General features: G+C 40.5%; 1 protein-coding gene across 1 annotated transcript in view; it reads left to right on the top strand.

The window, feature by feature from the left end:
• Positions 1 to 6,372: 6,372 nt before the first annotated feature.
• The window catches only part of CLIP4 (CAP-Gly domain containing linker protein family member 4), a 28,554-nt gene continuing 13,459 nt past the window's right edge, over positions 6,373 to 21,467 (top strand). The window contains exons 1-8 of the mRNA XM_062489353.1: positions 6,373 to 6,434; positions 6,999 to 7,145; positions 10,060 to 10,199; positions 11,042 to 11,135; positions 12,002 to 12,163; positions 15,224 to 15,342; positions 17,588 to 17,824; positions 21,049 to 21,184. Coding sequence (XP_062345337.1) covers positions 7,013 to 7,145; positions 10,060 to 10,199; positions 11,042 to 11,135; positions 12,002 to 12,163; positions 15,224 to 15,342; positions 17,588 to 17,824; positions 21,049 to 21,184 — 1,021 coding nt within the window. The 5' untranslated portion in view covers positions 6,373 to 6,434; positions 6,999 to 7,012. The remainder of the gene's footprint in view (positions 6,435 to 6,998; positions 7,146 to 10,059; positions 10,200 to 11,041; positions 11,136 to 12,001; positions 12,164 to 15,223; positions 15,343 to 17,587; positions 17,825 to 21,048; positions 21,185 to 21,467) is intronic.

Below are 21,467 nucleotides of genomic sequence, written 5' to 3'. Positions count from 1 at the left end.
AAGTGAGGTCCAGGAAATTGTGTTCCTGAAAATTATCCCAAGATGCTACAGAAAAGAGTGCAGCTATTTAGCCTTATGCCTTTTCCAATTCCCAAAGGTTCCCTTACCTAAAGCATCTCAGGCTTTCCCTGAAAACTGAGGTAAACACAGGATTCTTCCTGGCTTTCCCCCAGAGAGTGTCTCTAACCACAGTGTGTGTGCACACTCACTGTAAGAACCTCCCTGCTGCCCTAAGCCTTGCTCCAGAGTGGCTCTACTTGAAGCTGCAGTGCCTTCCTAAGCCATTTAAATTACTGCTTTCCTCCGGTACGTAAACCTGTGGAGATGCACGAGTTAGTAATGCTCTATTTCTGCCCAAAGAAGAAACAAGAAATGAAATAATATTTTAGTTGAAGCATGCTTGTTGCTCACAAGCTTTGTTTCCCCATCTTCCTCCCAAGGTGGTCAGAGCTGGTGCAGCCCACTGTTTTGAGTTCTCCAGGTGTTCAGCAGCCTTGCTGCCCATGGCAGCACCAAATGAGTCAGACAGGATAGGCTGGACAGGTTTTTATTTTCACTCACATCCTGGCTTGTAGGAGTGGCTAAAAAAGACAATGTGCTAAAGTACAGAAAATGGTTTAAATATATATTCTTTTAAAATTTCCATTGCAGGGCCCAGAGGTGGAAGTCCATGTAGGCAGGGGTTTTACCAGGCAATGACATCCAGTCTCCTCTGCAGCTGCAGCACTCAGGACTCTGAGCTAAGATATTTGGGGTTCTGCCATTGCTGGCCTGATCAGAAGGATGTTCTAGAACCTGAGATGCTTTGTTAGGTCCTTGCTTTCATTTTGTAGTATAAAAAAAAGTCACACAGAGTTTTGTCCTCATATTCAACACCATCTTTGAATTCACACCCCATTTTCTGTGGTTTATGGCAACTATATCCTCTGTCTCAGCTTTCATTCTGCTGCATCAAACAAGCTGTGCTCTGGTAACCTCCTAAAATAGACTGTTCTTTTCCTTGGCTGTGCTGACAAACCCTCTTTAGACACACTGGATTAGCTGCTGCTCACTGAAGAAGGGTGCTCACACCAATATGTCATTCCTCAAGGAGATGGCCAGACCTGCTGGCACAAACACTTTCCTTCCCTGCCACAACTCTCCAGTTACAAATCCTAAGATGTTTTAGTGCTATTGCTTCCTACTGGTAATGATGCTCCTTGTGTAGCTGTCGTGCACTGTTTGGTTCCTCAGTCATTTCCATACAATGATCCCGTAAATGGTCCCGCTTATATCAGTTCATTCCTTTCCAACAGCAATTATTTCCTTTTTGCTTTTTTTACCTTATCGGTTTGCTGGTTTTTTTTTCCTCTAAAAAGAAAAAAAAATTAAAGGAAAATATGAAACAAAGGTTAGTTCCAAGGATAATGTCCTAGAATGTCATCAGTAACCTCCCTAAGTTCAGTACTTTGCATTCAACTCAACACTGTTTCCCCCTGTGCTTGTGCTTTACCTTTGCTGAAGTCCCCCTTAATTCTAGTCTTCTCCAGAACTGCTAATAATTTCCATTCCAGGCTCTTCACTGAAGTTTGTTATTCGGTATTAGCAATAAAACATTTCCTTTGCCCAGAGCACCAAGCATCTCAAACAAGGCAAACACTGACTGCCAGTACAAAGCTCACATTTGATCTTGCTTACATGACTGTCTTTATAAAAAGAGTTTGAACCTAAGCCTTGAGGTCAAAGCAGCAGGCCTGCATTTTCCTGGAACATTTTTTCTTTGTGTTTTTCAAGGTATGGAACATTCTAAGAAGTGGAAGAATTTCCTAGCTTTTATTGTAGCCATCTGGTATCCTGTTTACTCTCACAACTACAATTCAATTATCTCCTTTCAGTTTTAGAGTCTCTGGGAGCTGAGAGAATTTGCAACTCTTGACCTTTCCAGCACTTCACTTGAGGAAATTTCCACTTGCCATTCTTATTATTTGTTCTGCCCCACCCCTTTTAATATAATCACTGGAAAAACAATACCAAAAAACCTGACTGTAAACATCAGTTATGTTTATTTAATAGTGACACACGTAGAGCATAAAAATATAGCAGAACTTGTCTTATCCAGGTCAAAATTCCCTTCGTGCAGCCTGGGCTGAAGTACGAAGCTGGCATTACCACCGTAGGCGTTTCCCAACAGTGCCAGTCTTTGGATTTAGATCATTAGATTTTACAGCGTGGGACGAGCACCCTTTGAAAATCATTCTTGGGAACTTCTTCCTTTTGTTCCTCCACCTGCCCGCTGAGACAACCAGGGAGTCCGGATGCCTGAGCCGAGTGCTGAACCGTGCCAGTGGTGCTGCGTGGTCTCCAACCCGTGTCACCTCCCGTCTGTCCCACCTCCAACCCGTGTCACATCCAACCTGTCCAATCTCCCGCCTGTCCCACCTCCGGCCCGTGCCACTCCAGCCCGTCCCACCTCCAGCCCGTCCCACTTCATCCCGTGTCACCTCCATCCCGTGTCAACTCCATTCCCGTGCCACTCCATCCCGTCCCACCTCCAGCCTGTCCCACTCCAGCCCGTGTCACCTCCAGCCCGTGTCACCTCCATCCTGTCCCACTCCATCCTGTCCCACTCCATCCCGTCTCATCTCCCGCCATCCCCGCCCGGTTCCCCCGCCGCGGGGGCGTGGTCTGAGCGGCGGGGCGGGGCACGCCGTCCGCCCATTGGCCGGAGGGCAGGAAGGGGCGTGGCCTACCATCCATGGGCGGGGCCTGGGCCTCGCTCGGCTGCCGGGGCTGCGGGCGTGCGGCCCGGGCTGCGCTCGGCAGAGACCAGGTAGGGCTGGCGCTTCCCGGCGCTTCCCGTCCCTTCCCGTCCCCCCTCGGCGCGTGGTGGGGAGCGGGGTGGCGGTGCAGGGTCCTCCGCAGCGGGCGGGCCGCGGGCCGGCCTGGCTCCCCCCGTCCGGCTGCGGCACACGGGGCGGGGGAGGCGCGGCCCGGGGCAGGGTCTCCGCGTGTCCCTCCCTGCTCCGGGGGTCCGCTCTGGTGGCGCCCCGTGAGAGCGGGACTTGCCCGTGTGTAGGGCAGGTGGCCGGGGGAGCTCCGAGCGAGCAGAGGCAGCCTGGAGAGTGCGGGGCCTGAGCTCCCTGGGAGCCGCCGCTTGTCAAAGCGCCTGTCCAGCCGAGGTCACAAAGGTGCGGGTCTGGAGCGTCTTTCTGATGGGGAGAGACTGCGGGAGCTGGGCCTGTGTAGTCCGGAGAAGAGAAGGCAGGCGGGAACGTCCCATTAATGTATATAAATAGGCAAATCTCGAAGGCAGGTGCCGAGGGGACGGTGCCAGGCTCTTTTTAGTGGTGCCCAGTGACAGGACAAGGAGCAATGGCTGTAAACTACAACTCAAGAAGTTCCACCTCAGCACGAGGAAGAATTTCACATTGAAGATGGCAGAGCACTGGCACAGCTGCCCAGGGAGGTTAAGGACTCTCCCTCCCTGGTGACATTCAAACCCCCCCTGGACATGCTCCTGTGTCACCTGCTCCAGGTGACCCTGCCTTGGCAGGGGGCTGGACTGGTGATCGCCAGAGGTCTCTTTCAACCTCGACAGTTCAGTGAATCTGTGAAAACGCTGCCATGTTGCAAGAGGGTCCTGCACACCACCCAAAATCTTGGGTTTACTGTGTGTGTATGGCATATTTACCACTCGTATAAATGTTCTGAGGTGGGCAGGTGGTGTATATGCAAGAAACTTGTTCTCTGAACTTAATATTTCTTGAGCACATCTAAGCACATGATAAGGAGTGATTATACATAGTTGTTGTCAAAAATAGCATCACATTTGTGACAGGTTCAGCTATCAAAGCCCAGAACAGCTACATGTATGCTGTAAATTGAAGTGCTTTAGCATTTATTAGTTCTTACAGCACTTGCAGGAAAGCTTTGTGCTTTAACACAAATTACAAACTAAAGTACATAAAAACGTTGAATCCTCTATTATGGAACTTTTTTTACATGTATATGCAGAGCTACCATGCATTCCTGTGTAATGTGTGGATATCAAGAAACCTGTAGTTGCTCTTCAGTTTTGTCAGCAAAAGGGTGTGTGCATCTGATGATACTTTGAAGTTTTTTTCCCTGATATTTTTTTCTTTCGTTTTCAGATATAATTCAGTTGGAGGAGCACATGGCTGGCAAATAGTAAGTATGATACTCTCTGCTGTTCAAAACTATGCTTAGTGGCAGTTTGACAGTGCTGTGAACAGAAAAATTCTGTCTTTTCTTTCATGTAATTTCTCTGATAGTTTCTGCTCTTAATTCTTTTACTAATACAGGGAAGTCACTGCTCTTTTGGAAGGCCTCCCATACCATTGCACCAGGACTTTCCAGCTGGATCTTGGTGGAAAGTGTGTCTTGGGTATTGTTAACATCTTGGGCAGTTTTGGTTTTGGTTGCAGCAGAAATCATTATGAGAATGTCGTGGGGATGCCTTTTCACTTCCTTTGGAATAGTTTTCAGCCTTTCCCTTTGCCTTTCCAGCTGTGTGTGGGGAGTTACCTGGCTGGGAAGCTCTTACACCTGAGCTGGCAGCCTCTGGAAGTGGCTGTGGGTACAGAACGTGTCGTCTTGACATTGTGTGGTTCAGTGCTGTGTCGTGACATGTGCCACATTTCTAGAGTCAGATGAAAACCGGTGGTGTGAGGGCCTGCACACTTCCATTGGAGGTGTTGGCACTCCTGTGGACATGTAAATTCATTCTTTATGGAGTTGGGTCAGCATCTACATTGTAGCCCTTGGGTCTTGGGCCACCTACCTGGCAGCGTGGGTTGTTTCCCTGGCTGCTTTGCTTTGGCAGAGTACAGATGGTTTTCTTGTCTCTGGCCCTGCAGAATAACAGATGCCCTGGCTGCTTGCACAGGTTATGTTCTGTTTGGTCTGCTTTCCTGTGTGCCATAAACACTCTCTTGTATTAATTTTGAAATGTCTCTGTTGATTTCAAGTTCCAACAACTTATATTGTCCTACTTGACACAATCTCACTTCTTCCTCTTGCCATCTGTTCAATCAGGTCTGGCTTCTTTTCACTGTATTTCTTTTGTTCCCTCATATAGGGCTGTGCAAAAAGCTTTTAGTTTCTTTTGTGTCTTTTTGCAGCTTAAGAGGCTCAGCTAATACATCTTTTATACTCATGCATATTACTTGTTCCTTTGTGCATTTTGTGAGAGCTCTGAGGTACTGCCTGTGAGAAACTTGTGGATTCATGTATCTTACAAAGCTTTGTTTTGTTTTGCTATAGCCTCTGAAGAAATATGAGATTGTAGCAGATTTATTTCACTGTTTCCCTTCAAAAGCAATTTAATTAGATATTTGCAGCTTCAGGGACTTTCTAGTCCTTCACACAAGAAAGCTGTTGGCATCATCTTTATGACAGCTTTTAAGCCATTGACATGTAATCTCTTAAATTTTCCTGACTGTAGCAAAATATTAACTGAAATAATCAGAGATATTTTTGGCCTTGTTGAATCAAAGAGCACATAAGCCAATGCAATTTGATAATGCTGTGGTAAAAAATAGTCCTGTCCTTCCAGTGGCCTCCTCTTTGATCTTCATGCCAGAACATGAATTTGTACAGCTGTATAAGACCTAGGAAATAAACTAGTTGGGAGAAAAAAGAGCATTTTTCACGTGGACCTTTATTTCCAACTTGAGCACAAGGAGAACTGTGTATGATGGGCTTTATAAATAATACATTTATAAGTAAATATTATTTATAAATAAATAATAAAAATTAAAGGAGGCTTTAATTTATTTACTTCAAGATTAACATCTGTAATCCACTGCTAAAATGCCTTTTCTATTAGCACATAGATTGAGAGGTCCCAAGCAGTGTCAGATTTATTTTGACTAAATTTACTCGCAGCTTGTTGTGTGTTAGGTGCAAAAACCAAAATAAGTCTTCTTATTTTTTTCATATTTACTTTAAAAATTAAATGCAATAATAACAAACATTCCTAGAAGTTCCATGGCCTCTTTCTGTCAAGCAGACTGGCTAAACAAATTCCTGAGAAAAAAGCACTGTATAGCAATCTCCACAATAAGAATGTAGGTTGTTTAGTAGAAATGTTGCTTTTACCCCAAGTGTTTAGCAAGGATCATTCAAGATGCAAAATTTCAATTTTTCAACTGTGAGATGTAGCCTCTGATGGTGCAGTCATGTCTGTTTCTATTAAGAATAATTATTTTTTTGTTACTTGTTAATGGATTTGCCTGATAAAATATCTTACAAGTGGTAGCCAGCTTTCTTCTGATCTTAACCTGTGACCCATAGCTAGGATATAACTTGGGCTGGTTGTTAGATTTTGTCACTATAACTCTACAACCATTTAGTCCTTATTCTCTTTCCTAGATTGCTGTAAGACCTGGGAAGTTGACTGGAAACAACACGAGGGTGAAGGTTACAGCGCTGTGGTAAGTGTGCTATTTTAAAACATCAAGGAAAGGAGCAGGGAAAGGAGCTGATATGGAATCCTGAGTCCAGAAGTGAGTCACTCGGTGATGAATTGTCTGCAGCTGTGTGTGGGAAGATGAAAGAGCTGGGAATTTAAAAAAGGGAGGCAGCAGTAGCTGGTAGCATGTTCTTGCTCATGGTAAAGGGTGGGAATGTGCATGCAGTGTATGAGGACAGGTACTTTGATGCTTCACGTTTTCATGAAGCTGTGAAACACTAATCCATTTATCCTCAGTGTCTGTTTGCTACTTAGAGCATTAATAATTTCTTTACTGCTCAGTTGGGAAAACGTGGAGAAATATGACGCTTTCCATTACTTACGTGCAAATTCAGTGGTGGAAATTAAACCTAGAAGTTGGCTAACCTTGACACCATACTCTGTGAGCTTTGTTAATTTATTAGTTTATAAGAATGTAATGGCAGTAGTAGTTTGTTAGCAAGATCTTAGTCTCATTGCATCTTATATCTTACTGTAATAGAGCTAATGAGGTTATTTGCTGCTTTCCCCCCCCTCCCCCCAAAAGTGGCTTTCTAGAAGATGACCATAGAAGATCTCCCAGAACCTTCCTTCGAAGGAGATTCCTTTGTTGAAAGAGAGCGGTTCTTATTCCCAAACTCTGAATCATCTGTTACTTTTTCTGTTGCTGCAGCACCAATGCCTTCAGACTGTGGTATGTACTTCAAACAGGAAATGAATTTTTAAATTAGTAGAGAATAAATTTGAATTATAAATTTTAAGAAAAGCTTATTGACTCTTAATTATTTCTTTCCAGAAAAAGTTTTCTTCTTATTAAATAGATTCTCTGTTAAATGAAATGAAAGATGAAGACCCCCATGCTTTTTCCATTTTTCTTATTGCTTACACTATAAATTACATCTTTTCCTTTGTACACTTCTGTTCATGTGTTGTCACGTTTGTAGTTCTTTCATATCTCAGTATAGAATTGGATATTGTGTTGAGATGTAAAACTGGAGTAAATAAGGGAAGTTAATCTACACCACATTTAAAACCCTTAGAGTTACACTTGTGCTTTAGTATGTTAATTACATATTAGAAGAGGATATTTCTGTTGGAAGTATACAGTGCTGTAAAGTGAGTGGTAGAAAATTATACCAAGTATAATTCTGATCAGCTGTCAGAATAATGTTTGTCTTCAGTAACTGTCTTCACATGTATAAATTATAATAAAATTACTAAGAGTATATAATGTCACTATGTAGGTAAGGAGCTTCACTGATGGCTGCAATTATAATGCCTTTGAATGTTGCAGAAGATATCTATGTGCCTTAAAAATACCTATATACCATCGATGTGCCTTAAAAAATTACTCCTTCCACCTCTGTGTTTCCCATGCCTTGATTAGAGCAGTCAGCTGTATTTAGGAAAAATAAATACATGTAATGTGTCTTTGATAGACTCAGAAATCCTGAGACCCATTTTATAAGTTAGTTCAGGTGGAGAATGTATTCCATATGTTACATTTCAGTACATGAATATGTGTTTTTACATGCTTTAGCTCTGTTCTCATCACTCTCCTAGTCTACTCTAAGTACTGCCATGATTTATTCCATTCTGCTTTCTTATCCCTTAGATAGTTTTCATTTGCCTTCTTTAAACATGGTTTTATTGTAGTATTTTCTAATAACCCTATGATCTCAGTGCTGTCTGGTCTACCTGGTTTCTGCCTACTCATTAAATAATAAAAAAAATCCTTTTATAGGAGATTGCCATCACATGTGTAACAGTAATGTTGCTGAATCTGGGGAAGGAGGTTAAACCACGACAGAGAGAGATTCTTGGTCTTTACATCCCGTGCATTTATTTTTCCTTAATGCAGTTGAGCACTGTAATTAATACTTGGGAAAGATAGAGGGGGAGAAAGCAGTATTTTAAAGTATCTAGATGCCCTTGCCATCCTTTCACAGGATTCATTGCTTTAACAGATTTTCTGTAGTATTGCTTTGGTTGCAAAGACTACAGCTGATCCCCTGTTAAGCACTTCAGGTGGTTGTTATTAATACTTGATACAGTCTCAGATTTTTACCCTACCATGCTGATTGTAAGAGTTGATTTCTGGTAGATAATTGGATCAGGTTTGTGGCTAGAAATCTTCCTGGTAGAGTAAAAACTGTGAATATTGCACAAGATCATGAATCTTGTTGCCAAGTTTACCTCACAGCTTTCAGGTATAGATCAGCTGTGGTTTATGTGGGAGGTAAATATTAGTGGATAAATCAGTAAATGTGTGTTGATGCATGGGATGTAGGGAAGAAGCACGCTTCATGTGGTGCCTGGAGATAAAGGGTTTGGATTTTTTTAATATGTGAGGTGAAAATAAAAATTCATGCTAAATATCAGTGAAGTTGTCCTCCTTTTCCATTATTGTTGAATCAAGGAAATGCAGTTTGAGGAACTCTAAATAGCTGGGAAGCAAACTCTGTATGTTCTTTTATCTGTTAATGCAGTCTAGAAATCAGGTATGCTGTTTTTGGGGAAAGGTTGGGATGATTCACCCAGGGGTGGTTTGTGCCATGTCACACACCCCGATGGGTGATGGTGTGTGGTGCTGAACCTGTCTGTCCTGTCTGAGAGCTGTGAGTGTTGTAGGTTTGTCCGAAACCTCTTTCAAAGGCAACTCCCCAATAGCTGCAGCAGGGATTAAAAGTTCACTGTTTGCCATGACTCATTTGCTGATGGCAGTAGACTCTGCTTCCATTCCCTCTCCTCATAGCCATTGCTATCCAGCTTATTTCATATAATTTTCCAGGGTTGGAAGAAATTCCATTAATTTAAAATAGAGGATGTGTGTAGACACACACACACACACACACACACACACACACGAATAATGTAATATATACTTTTATAAAAAGGTGTTTTATACACTTACAGTTTGGGTTGCCTGAAAGAACATGAGGCTTAAAATCTTTAAAAGTGGTGTGTTTTTATTTTCTGGTCTTGATTTGGTGCCTTAATTTTTGAAGGTGTCTCTTTCCTGCAGCTCCCACCAGCTGGGATTGATGCATCCATGAAATATCTGAAAATAGCGGAGGTCACAGAATGCTTTCCTGATTAGAATGTGTGCTTACATTTTAGTAAGTTCTATGTAAATTGTGATGGAAGAAGTAGGAAAATACATGTTTTGTAGCATATGGAGAAATTATCTATGCATTTGATCCTTGAGAGATCAATAGGCTTGTCTGTGCTTGGGAGCAGCTTGGAACCTGCAGCCTTTGGCTGGCTTGAACAACAGTAAGCCCTTATTAACAGGATCACCATACATCTCTGTTACTCCTTGCCTAAACTTAAAATCACTCCTGCAGTACCATTGTATTGGTTGCTGATTCAAAGCTTTTTCAGAAGTATAAGCAAGACATAAGTACTAAAGGAAAAATAAAGCAGATGTTAGAGAAAATTTTCCAAATTAATTCAGCATTCTGATTTTTCCAGTGTGAGTAGTGAATAGTGAATGAGTAGTGGAGTGACTCTCTCTTCTCTCTGCTATTCTTTGCCTCTGACTTTGAAAAACTAGATGCATCTTAAATGTCAAGATTTTATATAAGGACTTTTTTCTTTTTTAACAGAGTTTTCCTTCTTTGATCCCAATGATGCAGCATGCCAAGAAATACTCTTTGACCCCAAAACATCAGTTTCTGAATTGTTTGCTATCTTGAGGCAGTGGGTTCCACAGGTCCAGCAGAATATTGATATTATTGGGAATGAGGTGAGATACAAGTTAAGATCATTGAGTGCTCTCAATGTTAAATACTCTGTTGACAGTGAATGAAACCAGTTCCTTCAGAAGCAGAATTAATCATAAATACAGGTACAGTTTCTGCTTTTTCACAAGTAGTGATTGATCATACCTTGTATTCCATATGTTGTCAGCTTTTATTTGGAAAAAGAAATATGATGGATAAAATTCAGTACATTTGCATAGATAGTATAAACAATATTTCTCTCAAGGCAGTTGCGTTGAGACACTTCACCTTGTGTTTGTTTCCCACTTAGCAGTCATCCCAAACTCCAATATATGAAGTTACTGTTGAGGCCTGACCATAAGGGAACTGTTCCTAGGCACAAAATGTGTTTCTAGTATTTCCATCCATCTTCCTTATTTTTCTTCTGGATTACAGGTTTTTCTGGACGTGTGGGGGAGCGCAGTGAAGATTAACCCTACCATATTATAGCTGGGGGCTTAGTTTTGGGTGTGTGTGGGAGTGGGGTGGGTAGTTGTTGAGACATCAAAGAACGAGGGGAGAGCTTCATAAATCATTTTCCCATGCAGTTAACTGCTTAAATTTTCAACATGTGAAGTATATGTTAGAAGGAGCAATATAAGGAACCTTTTAAATCTCTAAATAATAAAGGTTAATTATAATGCTATTTATTACATTTGTGTATGTTGCTCAGTTCTGCAGTTAAGAGTCTTTTCTGGCAGGCTTCTTTGTTGCTAGCCCTTGCAATGCATCCAGGAGTCAATATATCTGAAATAACTAAGGAAATAGTAGTGATGTCAGAGATAGGCCTGAGCTAAACTGTGCCTGTTTTCCACTTGCCTGTCAGATCATTAAAAGGGGTTGCAATGTGAATGACAGAGATGGACTGACTGATATGACTCTCCTGCATTACACTTGCAAATCAGGGGCTCATGGCATTGGTGAGTAAAATAATAAGTCATTATAGATGTAAAAACCTAATTGACTTACATAAACTAATCCCACTGAGTGTTACAGATTTGTTCTTTGCAGTAGATTCTTTTGTTAGTGCTTGGTTTTCTCTCTTGTAGTGCCCATGAGCAAGGAAGGTGCAGAACTGCAGCTGTAGCCATTGGCTGCAAGCTGAGTTAGTGGCATAGCTATTACACACAGTAGTATCAGCTTAAACAGGAGCTTTATGTAGCAAAGACAGTTTCAGACTGAGGTGCAAGATGAAAGTTTGATCTATTTTTGCTGTAGTTTTCTTACAACAGAACATTAAGGCAACTAAATGGCTGTTCTTTCTGTTTTGTTTCTTTCACCCTGTTCAGAAGAGAACAGTAAACTTCATTTGCATTATTATGGTTATAAATACTGGAAATGAGAGCACATTTAATTCTGTTTGAACACCCCTATTAACTTTTCTGTGTTGTGTTACTTTTTTGTTGACCTGACCCCCTTCTCTGAGTTTGAGAGAAGTTTGACATAGGTTGTCTTCCCTGGTGTTGGCAGAACCTTTAACAAACTTCAGCATTGTGATGTGCAATTCTTTTTCTTCTATCAGATACTGAAACTCCTAGGTTTGATGGCTGACACAGTACTTAGATTAGAGAAAAACAGATAGTGGTATTATACACTAGAAATTTCAGCCCTTTGTGATAGAGGACAAAGATTTCTGTATCCTAATCCTGAAAAGAAATGCATAGTAATAGTTCTGCTGTGAGTTTGAAGGGCTTCGTGTACATTTTGTGTTGCACATAAATATGTATGTTTTTTCAGGTCAAATAAATAAATCACTAATTCATAATTCATGAAAATTACCCTGCAGGTGATGTTGAAACTGCTGTAAAATTTGCAACACAGCTCATTGATTTGGGTGCTGACAGCAGCTTACGCAGCCGCTGGACAAATATGAATGCCTTGCATTATGCTGCCTACTTTGATGTTCCAGAGCTGATTAGTGTTATTTTGAAAAATGCAAAGCCGAAAGGTAGGCACTGTGACCTTTGTTTCATGTAGTTGTCCATCTTTTGTAGACCCTAAGCTGATGTATAATGTGGATATATAGTTAAGTGTGGTGTTCATTTATCCATTATGCATTAATAATTTCTTATTCTTTTATTCAGCCTCATTGGTTCATTTTTCTCTTAGCCTATTTTTAGTGGTTTACTGTACTGTTTCCATTGCTGATTTTTAAACTTGAGCCTTGTACAAGACAATAGAAGTTTCAAATACACTGGAAAGCAAACAGGTTAATCTTAAGTTATTGAGAACTAAGAGAATGTTGTTTGCAGGAAACCAAAGATGTAACTATTCCAGTAAAATCTTGTGTTTTTAAGGTTGCTTAACGTATGCTGGAAATGCGGGGAGAAGGTTAAAGTAGTGGGGATTTGGCAATTGCACGTAGGAAATCTGTGACTGAGGCAATTTTGACATGCTCATTTTTCCCATTTTTCAGCTATGTAGAGGGTCCTGCTTAAGGGACAATTTGACTTCAGTGTTTGGCATAAATAGATAACACCTTTTGGAATGATACTGTCAAGGATTGGTAATTGAAGCCGTATTTATACTGACACAAAGGGAATACAGAAATGGTTCTGAACCAGAGCTGTTTGTTTCTAATTTGGTCAGGATAGCAAAACCAGTAAGCAACTTTATCACTAAAATTGTACAATTTTTCTATCTAGGGACTCTTGTCTTAACAGTTCTAAAAGCTAGGCTTTTAGAGTACCCAGGGCTTGCTTACCAGATCTTCAGTCTCCATGGAAGTGATTGTTAAGCAGGGCTGTTACTGGGGTGACTTGCTTAGGAGGTGACAAGTGTGGGTTGGTAATAAAAGACAAAATCAGACTTCACAGTAGTGAGCTCCACACTTCAATAGCCTGGTCTCCACTGTTGGCAACAGCAGTTTAGGTCTCCTTCCAGACCGTTTTTGCATTTGGTGTTCTCTTCCTCTGCAGTTCCTACAGAAGGGGTGGCACTTTGCTCAGATTTCCTGGGAAACCAGTCCAGTTAAATGTCTCGGTAGTTGGCAATTCTTGGATAATCAGCTGATGTTTTTTATCTCAGGAAATATATAAAATTATTTGCCCTGTGACATGGAAACAGTGGATAAGCTGAATCAGTAGAATAATTTTAGCTCCGTACTTCATCAGGCAGTTTGCAGAGAAGGAAGAACATACATGGAAGGTGAACATACTTTGGATGGATCCATACTGAACTGGTTAAAAAATGGTTGTTAATATATTAATAACTTTTCAAGACAGTGGTGTGCTGACTCTGAGACACCCATTGTGAAGCACAGGTGTTTCCTCTTGATTTACTGCAAAACTACTTTCTTTATGATGCTCTGTTGTTAAATTTTTCATACAGATTTACTCCTCAGTTGTTACAGGAGAGAGCTTGTTTGATCTTGGATTTTTAGAGGTTTTAAATACAAAAATTGTATATTATTTTCCTCTAGATAGTTTGGGAGGAGTTTCCAGGTGGCATTTTATTTCTGTCACCTCTACTGTGTCTGTTTAGGTCAAAGCTGTACACATGAAGTTTGCAAGTCTGAGGAAGTCACAGAGTCTAACTCAAAAAAACAAACTACGCATCAGTTGTTTTTCAAAACAGGAACAAATGCAACTGTTGCTGGCTCAGTAGCTGAAGCTACTAACCAGTATTTCACCAAATTGGTTTGTATGTGTGCTGAAAATATTTGGCTGTATTCCATAGAAGTTTCAATGGCTTTATACAGCTCCTCAGCTTCTAGCTGGTTTTTAACTGGTAATCTTCTGACCTTTGATGTATAAAGGGTGCATCTGCAGTAGCTCTCATTATGACTTGAGGCATGTGAAAGCAGTCTTTTTTTCAGGTTTGTGTTCAATCAGTGCAATTGCAAAACTGTTAAATTCTGATTGCAAGTTTGTTACCTTTGATCTTTATAGAATTGAATAAATTTTGTTAGTATGTATGAACTTGTCTTTACAGACATAAATAACTGTATCTTCTATATATGTTGATTTTTTTTTTTTTTGTTCATTTAGTGCAACTATATAAGGATGTTGATGCAGTTAGGATATACTTTATTATTGTGAGAGGGATTGTGAGAGAGGCTAGTGTTTTTTGGGATGGAGGCTGAAACTGGAAAATACGAGGAGACTCTTCAGCCCTGAGTTGGAAAGTTTTATGTTCCTCACTGGTATTTCAAGTTGAAACATGATTGCTAATACTTGTGGTCTTTTGGCTTGTGTATTAAATCAGCTGGCACTTTTAATTAACAGTCCTATACCTAATTGACTCAAAATGACATCTCTCTTGTATAATTTAAGAGAGGAGCCTCAGAACTAAACAGACATTTAAACTCCAACCTTCTAGAACAGTAATAACTTGATAGCAGATTGAAAGATATATTGGGAATGACTGATAGAAATAAATATTGTGTTAAATCACTTCCAGTCAAATGCAGTGCTCTATTTTCCGAACTATCAGTGTGAGACCCTTCAGAGTGCAGTTCTTTGAAAACAAAGAAATTATAGCAATCACCAGCTCTGATTTCATTCTTGGCTATTACTAATTAAATCAATGTAAAGCAGATGTATAGATGTATAATCAGTTTTCCCTTGCCGTACTGCCTGCTCAAAAAGAACAGCTGGTTGAAGATGCATCTCATTTTCATGTTTGATGCCTAGAAGCACTAAAATATAAATGTTTCTGAAACATTAAAACGTGAATTTACTTGCAAACCTGAAGTTACTCAGTTGTTAATCTTGGCAAAGTAGATTGGGCATCCTGAATAGCAGCAACTTTTCAGTTAAGCCATCACTATTAAAAAATGAGTGAAAGTACATGCTCATCTTCTAGGTTGGTTCATGGTGTGAATACAGATGCAAGTAAGGTTGATATTCCATGTAGAATTACTTATCATATGCATTTGGTACATAAATAATGGTGTGTCTGTAAATGCTAACATAAATTGTAAAAATCAATGTCCTTGCAAGGAATCTGTAGGAGAAAATGTTCATGTAACAGACTTGCATACCTCACATGTGATGTTTAATTGCAGATGTGGATGCCACCTGTAGTGATTTTGATTTTGGAACAGCTTTGCATATTGCTGCATTTAACCTATGCACAGGAGCTGTCAAGTGTTTACTGGAACATGGAGCAAATCCTGCCTTTAGGGTAAGGAGTTAGGTTGTGGATTGACAGAAGGTGAAAAAGGTACCTGGAAAAACAGAACAGTCTGTCCAGGATTTTGATTAGCTAAAAGTGTGCTACATGGAGTGAGAGTGCCTCAGGAAAAGATATTTGCAACTCAGAGAGAATGATTTTGTATGCTTTGTCCTACTTGCATGTTGAAGTTTGTATTTTTGTGTCATGGTCTAGTTCATTAGCTCAAGTAACTTTCAAGAGGTTTTTCTATTTGTTGTTTGAGCTTTCATTTATTATTACTCATGGGTGTCTTGCAACAGCTGAGTCCCCATGGCAGTGGGACATCTTTTCAGAAGTGGAGGAGTGCAGTCTTTGCCTTCCAGAAATGCAATGTTGTGCTTAGCAGTGAGCCTGGTGTTAGCATGAGTAACTGAGAATGCACAAGCATCACCTGCTCTGCTTGGTAACCTAACAATAGGCATAGGTTATAGTGCAAAGGGTTGCTGTATGTGTCTAGCCACAGTCTTGGATTTTGGTTGAGTTTTGTGTTTGATTTGGGTGTTTGATGTTTTGTGTGGGGTTTTTTGTTGTTTTTTTTTTTTTTTTTTGTGGGGGTGTGGGGTGGGGGGAGGGCTTGGAAAGTTTTCTTATTTTAGCAAAACCAGTATCTCAGTTCTCCATTTTTAAATGCAGGGGGTTATTTTAAATGAGAAACCGTAGTTGTTTTAAGGGTACTCAAAAGTCATTATTTTATGTAGCACTGTTGGTGTGAAATCTTCTGGAACATTATTGTCCATGATATTCAGTCTAGATCTCTTAAAGATGTGTTTCTTCTTTGTCTCTTCATTCAGTGTGCACGAATGTGTCTCAAGTTCTTTGGCAGCTCTATGTTTAAGAGTCTGTGGTCACAGGGAACTCTGCTTTGTATCTGCATAAGCATTCAGAGCTGGCAGAGGTGGCTGTGCCCTTGAGAAGGGAAATCCTGAGCTTCCACTTTGCCTTCTTGCCACTGCTCTGCCCCTGCTTTGTGTTGGCACAGAGGTTGCAGGGCACCTGGTGGGCTGAAATGTGGGACTTACATGACCAAAATAATCTTTGATGTCATGACTACAAACTCAAATTCCCCACTCAACTTCAACCGAACTGTATCCTGTTTTTAAGGTAGTGTGGTTTTTGCTTAGAGTGATTGGAGATTTTTAAGGGATGGTGGGTACTGAATTGCTCAACCCTGCAATAAAGTTTTGACTAGAGACTGTGTGCGGAGTTTGATCATTTGGGAGCAGCAGTGTAAATTCTGAGTAAGGATTATACCTTTCTAGCTTTGAGATGGATTGAGAGGGAGCTCAGGAAACATTGAACTTGTAGTCTGTTTGAAGGGACCAAAACAAATTCAATCTTACTCTGCATCATTCTTCTGGTAATGTCCGAGTCCAGGGGCTCAGCTGAGACAGATTTGGAAGACTGCAATGATTATCATTCTGCAAATGTTGTGAAAATGGGCTGACAGCCAAAGCTACACACCAATGGCTTTGCTGAAGAGAGTAGGTAGGACTGGGCCTGGAGTGGCCTGAAGGTACCTGCTGTCTGGGCAGCTGGCCTGGAGTTGAGGTTAACTCCAGGGGAGCTGGTACTCCAACAACTTGTCCTATCATGTAGGACATGCAGGGAATCATGATCATGGCTCTCTGGGAATGGGACATGTCTGGAAAGGACTCTGTCCTTAACCCATCTCTTGTATGATAGTCTGTGTCTAGATAAAAGCTGAACAGATTTATTTAGGTACTCATGTGAACCATCACATTTGCATATTATATACCTGCAACATACATAATTAAATTCCTTCTTATATTTGGAATAAGCCTTTACAAGGAGCAAGGTATATGCTGGGTAAAGATAGATTCTTTGGGAGGAGTTGGCAGTTTGGTATTGGCATTACAGACCAGAAGTCTGTCTTGCTTTCCTAACTCTATGTTCAGGTACACAGATATACACAAGTGTTTTGTTTCAGGTGTACTGAGTCCTAATAATGTTCTTAAATTTGATAATGTTGGTTGCTTTTTGGTTTCAAAAGTGAGATGCTGTATACATACTAGCTGATCCATCTAAGGATGTTTTGGCATCCTTATTTGAAAATGTGGATTTTTTCATAGTTGTTTGTATTCTAGGAAAAATATCTAATAAAAACGATTAAACACTTCATAAAACACTGTGGTTTCACCTTATCAGGTTTATCTTGTAACAACATTAAATTCTATGCTATGTTATGTTTCTACAGAATGACAAAGGGCAGATTCCAGCAGATGTGGTTCCTGATCCAGTAGATATGCCACTGGAAATGGCAGATGCAGCAGCCAGTGCAAAGGAAATCAAGCAGATCCTGCTGGATGCAGTGCCTCTCTCGTGTGACATCTCTAAAGCCATGATTCCAACCTATGACCATGTCACAGGCAGGGCCATGCTTTTATCACTTGGCCTAAAACTGGGAGATCGTGTTGTTATTGCAGGACAGAAGGTATGGCCACCAACCTGGTACTACACTCATAATTCCTGGAGAGTCCATTTATTGACCGCTTTGGAGATGTAGCTCAATTTGAGGGTCTGAAATGCTTTCTGGAAGGTGTGATCTCTGAATGGCAGCAAGGAACTGGTTACGGAAATTAATAAGCTGAAGAGTTGTGTGATAAAGTCATTATTATGAAAAGCAGTTTTGACAGGCATAGGCTGCATTTTGTGTCTTTAAATGGATTTAACAGTCTACTGTAGCACATCAGCATGGCTCAGCTTTTATTAATGTTTTTGGTGTCACATCGAAGTGATGGTAAAATTCACAAATTACTTTGTGAGTTGCCTGGCTTTGTTAGGAATGTGCATTTGTGACGTACTCCTGATAGTTTCCAGAAGGCAGGGGAAAAAACCCTTCAGTTCTGCTTAGGCTACAGTAACCCAGTTTCACTGGTGCAATGCAGTTAAAATCTTTGAAGCAGTGCTGTGCCAACAGGGTTGTTACATGGTTCTGTGGAAGTATAAGGATGTAGCTAATAGAGGTCCAGCTCAAATGTGAATAGCTTTTTAGAACTACCTTTCTAAAAATATATTTGAAAACTGTAACATTAATATCACATTCAGTATTCAGACTTTTTATTTGCTCTGATAGCAAGGGATATAAGTGCTAGAAGTCTTTTAAAGAAGTACTTTTTTTCCTGGCAAATACTGAAAGCATTTGTGAGCAAAAATTTATATTTGAATAGCTTTCACTTTAATAGCTTTCCTAATATAACTTCAGATTTTTAACTGTCACAACTGAAATGTTCTAAAGTGATCTCCAGCAGGAGTGTGAAGCAGCTTCCATTGTGTATTTTAATTTGATGTATTTTTGAAATTGGGTTAGGGAAAGCGAAGGAATCACTAGCTATACGTGTGAAGGTGTTTTAATTGAAGTATGTGCAGAAGGCCACTTTTTCTTTAAAGACAGAAGTTGCTTTATCAGAAATCACAGTGGCAGCAAGGGGAGATAATGTAAGTGCAAGTTAATGGAGGCTTTAGAGCAAGAAAGTGATGAAATTGGTGCTCTTGTGTATCTTTCCTCTAAGGCCCACAAAATGATTTGTGTTGTAATGTGCTCACTGTGCATGGATAGAGCTGCCTGGGTTTGATTATTTTTATTGTTCTAATTGATTATGCTGTTGCAGTGTTTTTTAAGAAATTGTTACAATCTGTTTTTGTGCTGCCAAAGGTCAGCAGGGCTTTGCAGCTAGCTTGTTTTTCTTGAAGGGAGCCAAATTTGTTCTAGAGCAGGTGGGAAGAAGGAATGTGATTGTGCTGTTCGAACTGCATTTCCACAGCAGTTTTCCTCCCTTCCTTCCTTTGTGTGTGAGGAGCTGTGTGCAATACTCCCACATTGCTTCCCACCCCTTTTCTCCATTTGCTTGAATGGAGAAGTTGTTCTCAGCCCTGCCTTCCCCTCCCCCTCGATACTCCTAAATTCCTGCAGGGTGGAGCAAAAGTGAGAACAGGATGATGAAAATTGTGCCCTGTTTTTAGCCTTGTCCTGCATCAGCTCTCATTCTGGAATATGGAAGCTGGGACGAGGGCACTTGGAACAGCAGCATTTTTTGGAGCTATATTTACAGGTTCCTATTGTCTTTCTTGCTTCTGCAGTCTCCTAATATGTCAGCTTTAAAGAAGCTTGAGAACCTAGCACAGTAGATGCCAGAGGGAGAATGGATTCCTCTCTTAACTCCTACTGCTGTCATTGCAGTTGTAGGAAGCTCTGTAAGCAGGTGTTTATGTGTATGTGACTGGGGCCCCACAGCTCCACCAGCTCCTGCTCTGCTAGACTGAGTGTCCATTTGGATCACATCTGATGAAATGGGAGTGCAGGGAGACCAGCAGCTGGGAGAAAACTGCTCCTGCTCTGTCTCATGTGAGAGAGAGCCCCTGGTTGTTGCTTGCACAGGTCCTAGGGTTAAATTGGAGGCACAGTTTGGCCACCTCACACCCGTGGTTTAAGATGCTGGCTGATCTCTTCTCTCTGCTCAGTAAATGGTAAAAATGCCCTTTGGCTGGTGCCTGGAAAGTAAGGGGAGGAATTGTAGGAATCTGTGGTGCTGCTTGGCTGAACTTGCCCTGGCTGAATTTGATCCCTGTGTTGGTAGCTAAAAGGTCTCAGTCTAGATTAGTGTGACATACCTGCCTATAACAATCAAGTATAAAAGAGATCTTCAGCATAAGAGAAGAGGCTCTGAGTCGTGTTTATTTCTTTGCAGACATTAGGAAAGAGTAGCTGGAAGGTTTTATAGTAAAAGAAAAAAAAAACAAACTGTTTCTATCTGTTTACTGTCTGAGAGTTGGATTAAACAGTAGAGATGTAGTGTAAAATGAGCTAGTATTAAGGTCACACGAGATGAGGAAAGATCAAAGTTTATTACTAAAACTAATTTAAAAATTAAATATAAAAAGGAATTTAAATCAATGTTAAATTCATCTCTTGTAGTTATTCCTCCCCTGTTTGGATGAAGTGTGTGAGCTTCTAATGTGTATTTGTGGAGAGTGAGGTCAACCAGCAAGACTGGTCTTTCTTGATAGTCTTCATATGTTTATCTGCTTAGGATTCATAGTATATATTGAAGCAACAGCAAATGTCTAAAACATTTGATGGCTTTTAAAATTTTATTTAATCATAAGGAGGAAATGGAAGACTTATGAATCTTTTTCAAAGGAAAAATTACTTATGCTCTGATGTTTACTCTTGAACCTTTGCTATGCAGATAAAAATATATATAATTGTATGTATGTATTTATGCACACACAGTAATTTGTCTAATCAAATATTTCTATGGAGCCTCCAATTCAGGAAGATACCTAGCCCTGATTCTGGAATTCTTGTTTAATAAAGAGTGAAAGTAAAACCTCTCATTGGGCATGTGCTCCTGTACTTTGCTGACCTAGAGCTGTGTTTACAGTGGTTCTCACTGTCTAATTCTTATCTGTTGTGACATCTGTCCATAACCATGGCTGCTGTTTAATGCAAGATGTACACAGAAGGACTAAGACCTTTTGGGAAAGGTATTGAGTGGTGTTGAACGGTGGGAATGTGAATAAATGAGGGAAATTATGTTTGCATTTTGGGGATGAAAAGCTTGGAGATGACTTGCTGTCTCTTTTATAACCAGTATTATTTTCTCATGAACAACACTTGTTAACAAACCCATTCTGTGTTGATGCTGTTTCTCTTAGGTTGGCACCTTAAGATTTTGTGGCACAACCGAATTTGCCAGTGGCCAGTGGGCTGGTGTAGAGCTGGATGAACCAGAAGGAAAGAACAATGGAAGTGTTGGAAAAGTCCAGTACTTCAAGTGTGCACCAAAACGCGGTATAGCCTTTATTTTCTTTTTTCTTTAATTTTTAAATCCCCCAAATTTTAAAGAGTGCTGGAAGATATAAACAATTTTGGAGGATAAAAACAGTAGCAGATTCTGTTGTTTTACTTTGTAGTGCTTTGTTTGATTTATTGGTTCTTTAACTGTTCCTGAAGTTTTGGCTGCAACTATTTGCAAAATGACTGAAACAACCAACCAGTCAAAGTTTTTGGTTATTTCCTTGAAACTCTGAGATTTCCTGGTCTTCCATCTATACTGTTGAAACTACTTGTTTGT

The sequence above is a fragment of the Cinclus cinclus genome, chromosome 3, assembly GCF_963662255.1.
Source record: "Cinclus cinclus chromosome 3, bCinCin1.1, whole genome shotgun sequence".
Lineage (NCBI taxonomy): Eukaryota > Metazoa > Chordata > Aves > Passeriformes > Cinclidae > Cinclus > Cinclus cinclus.
This window is presented reverse-complemented; position numbering and strand designations above follow the sequence as displayed.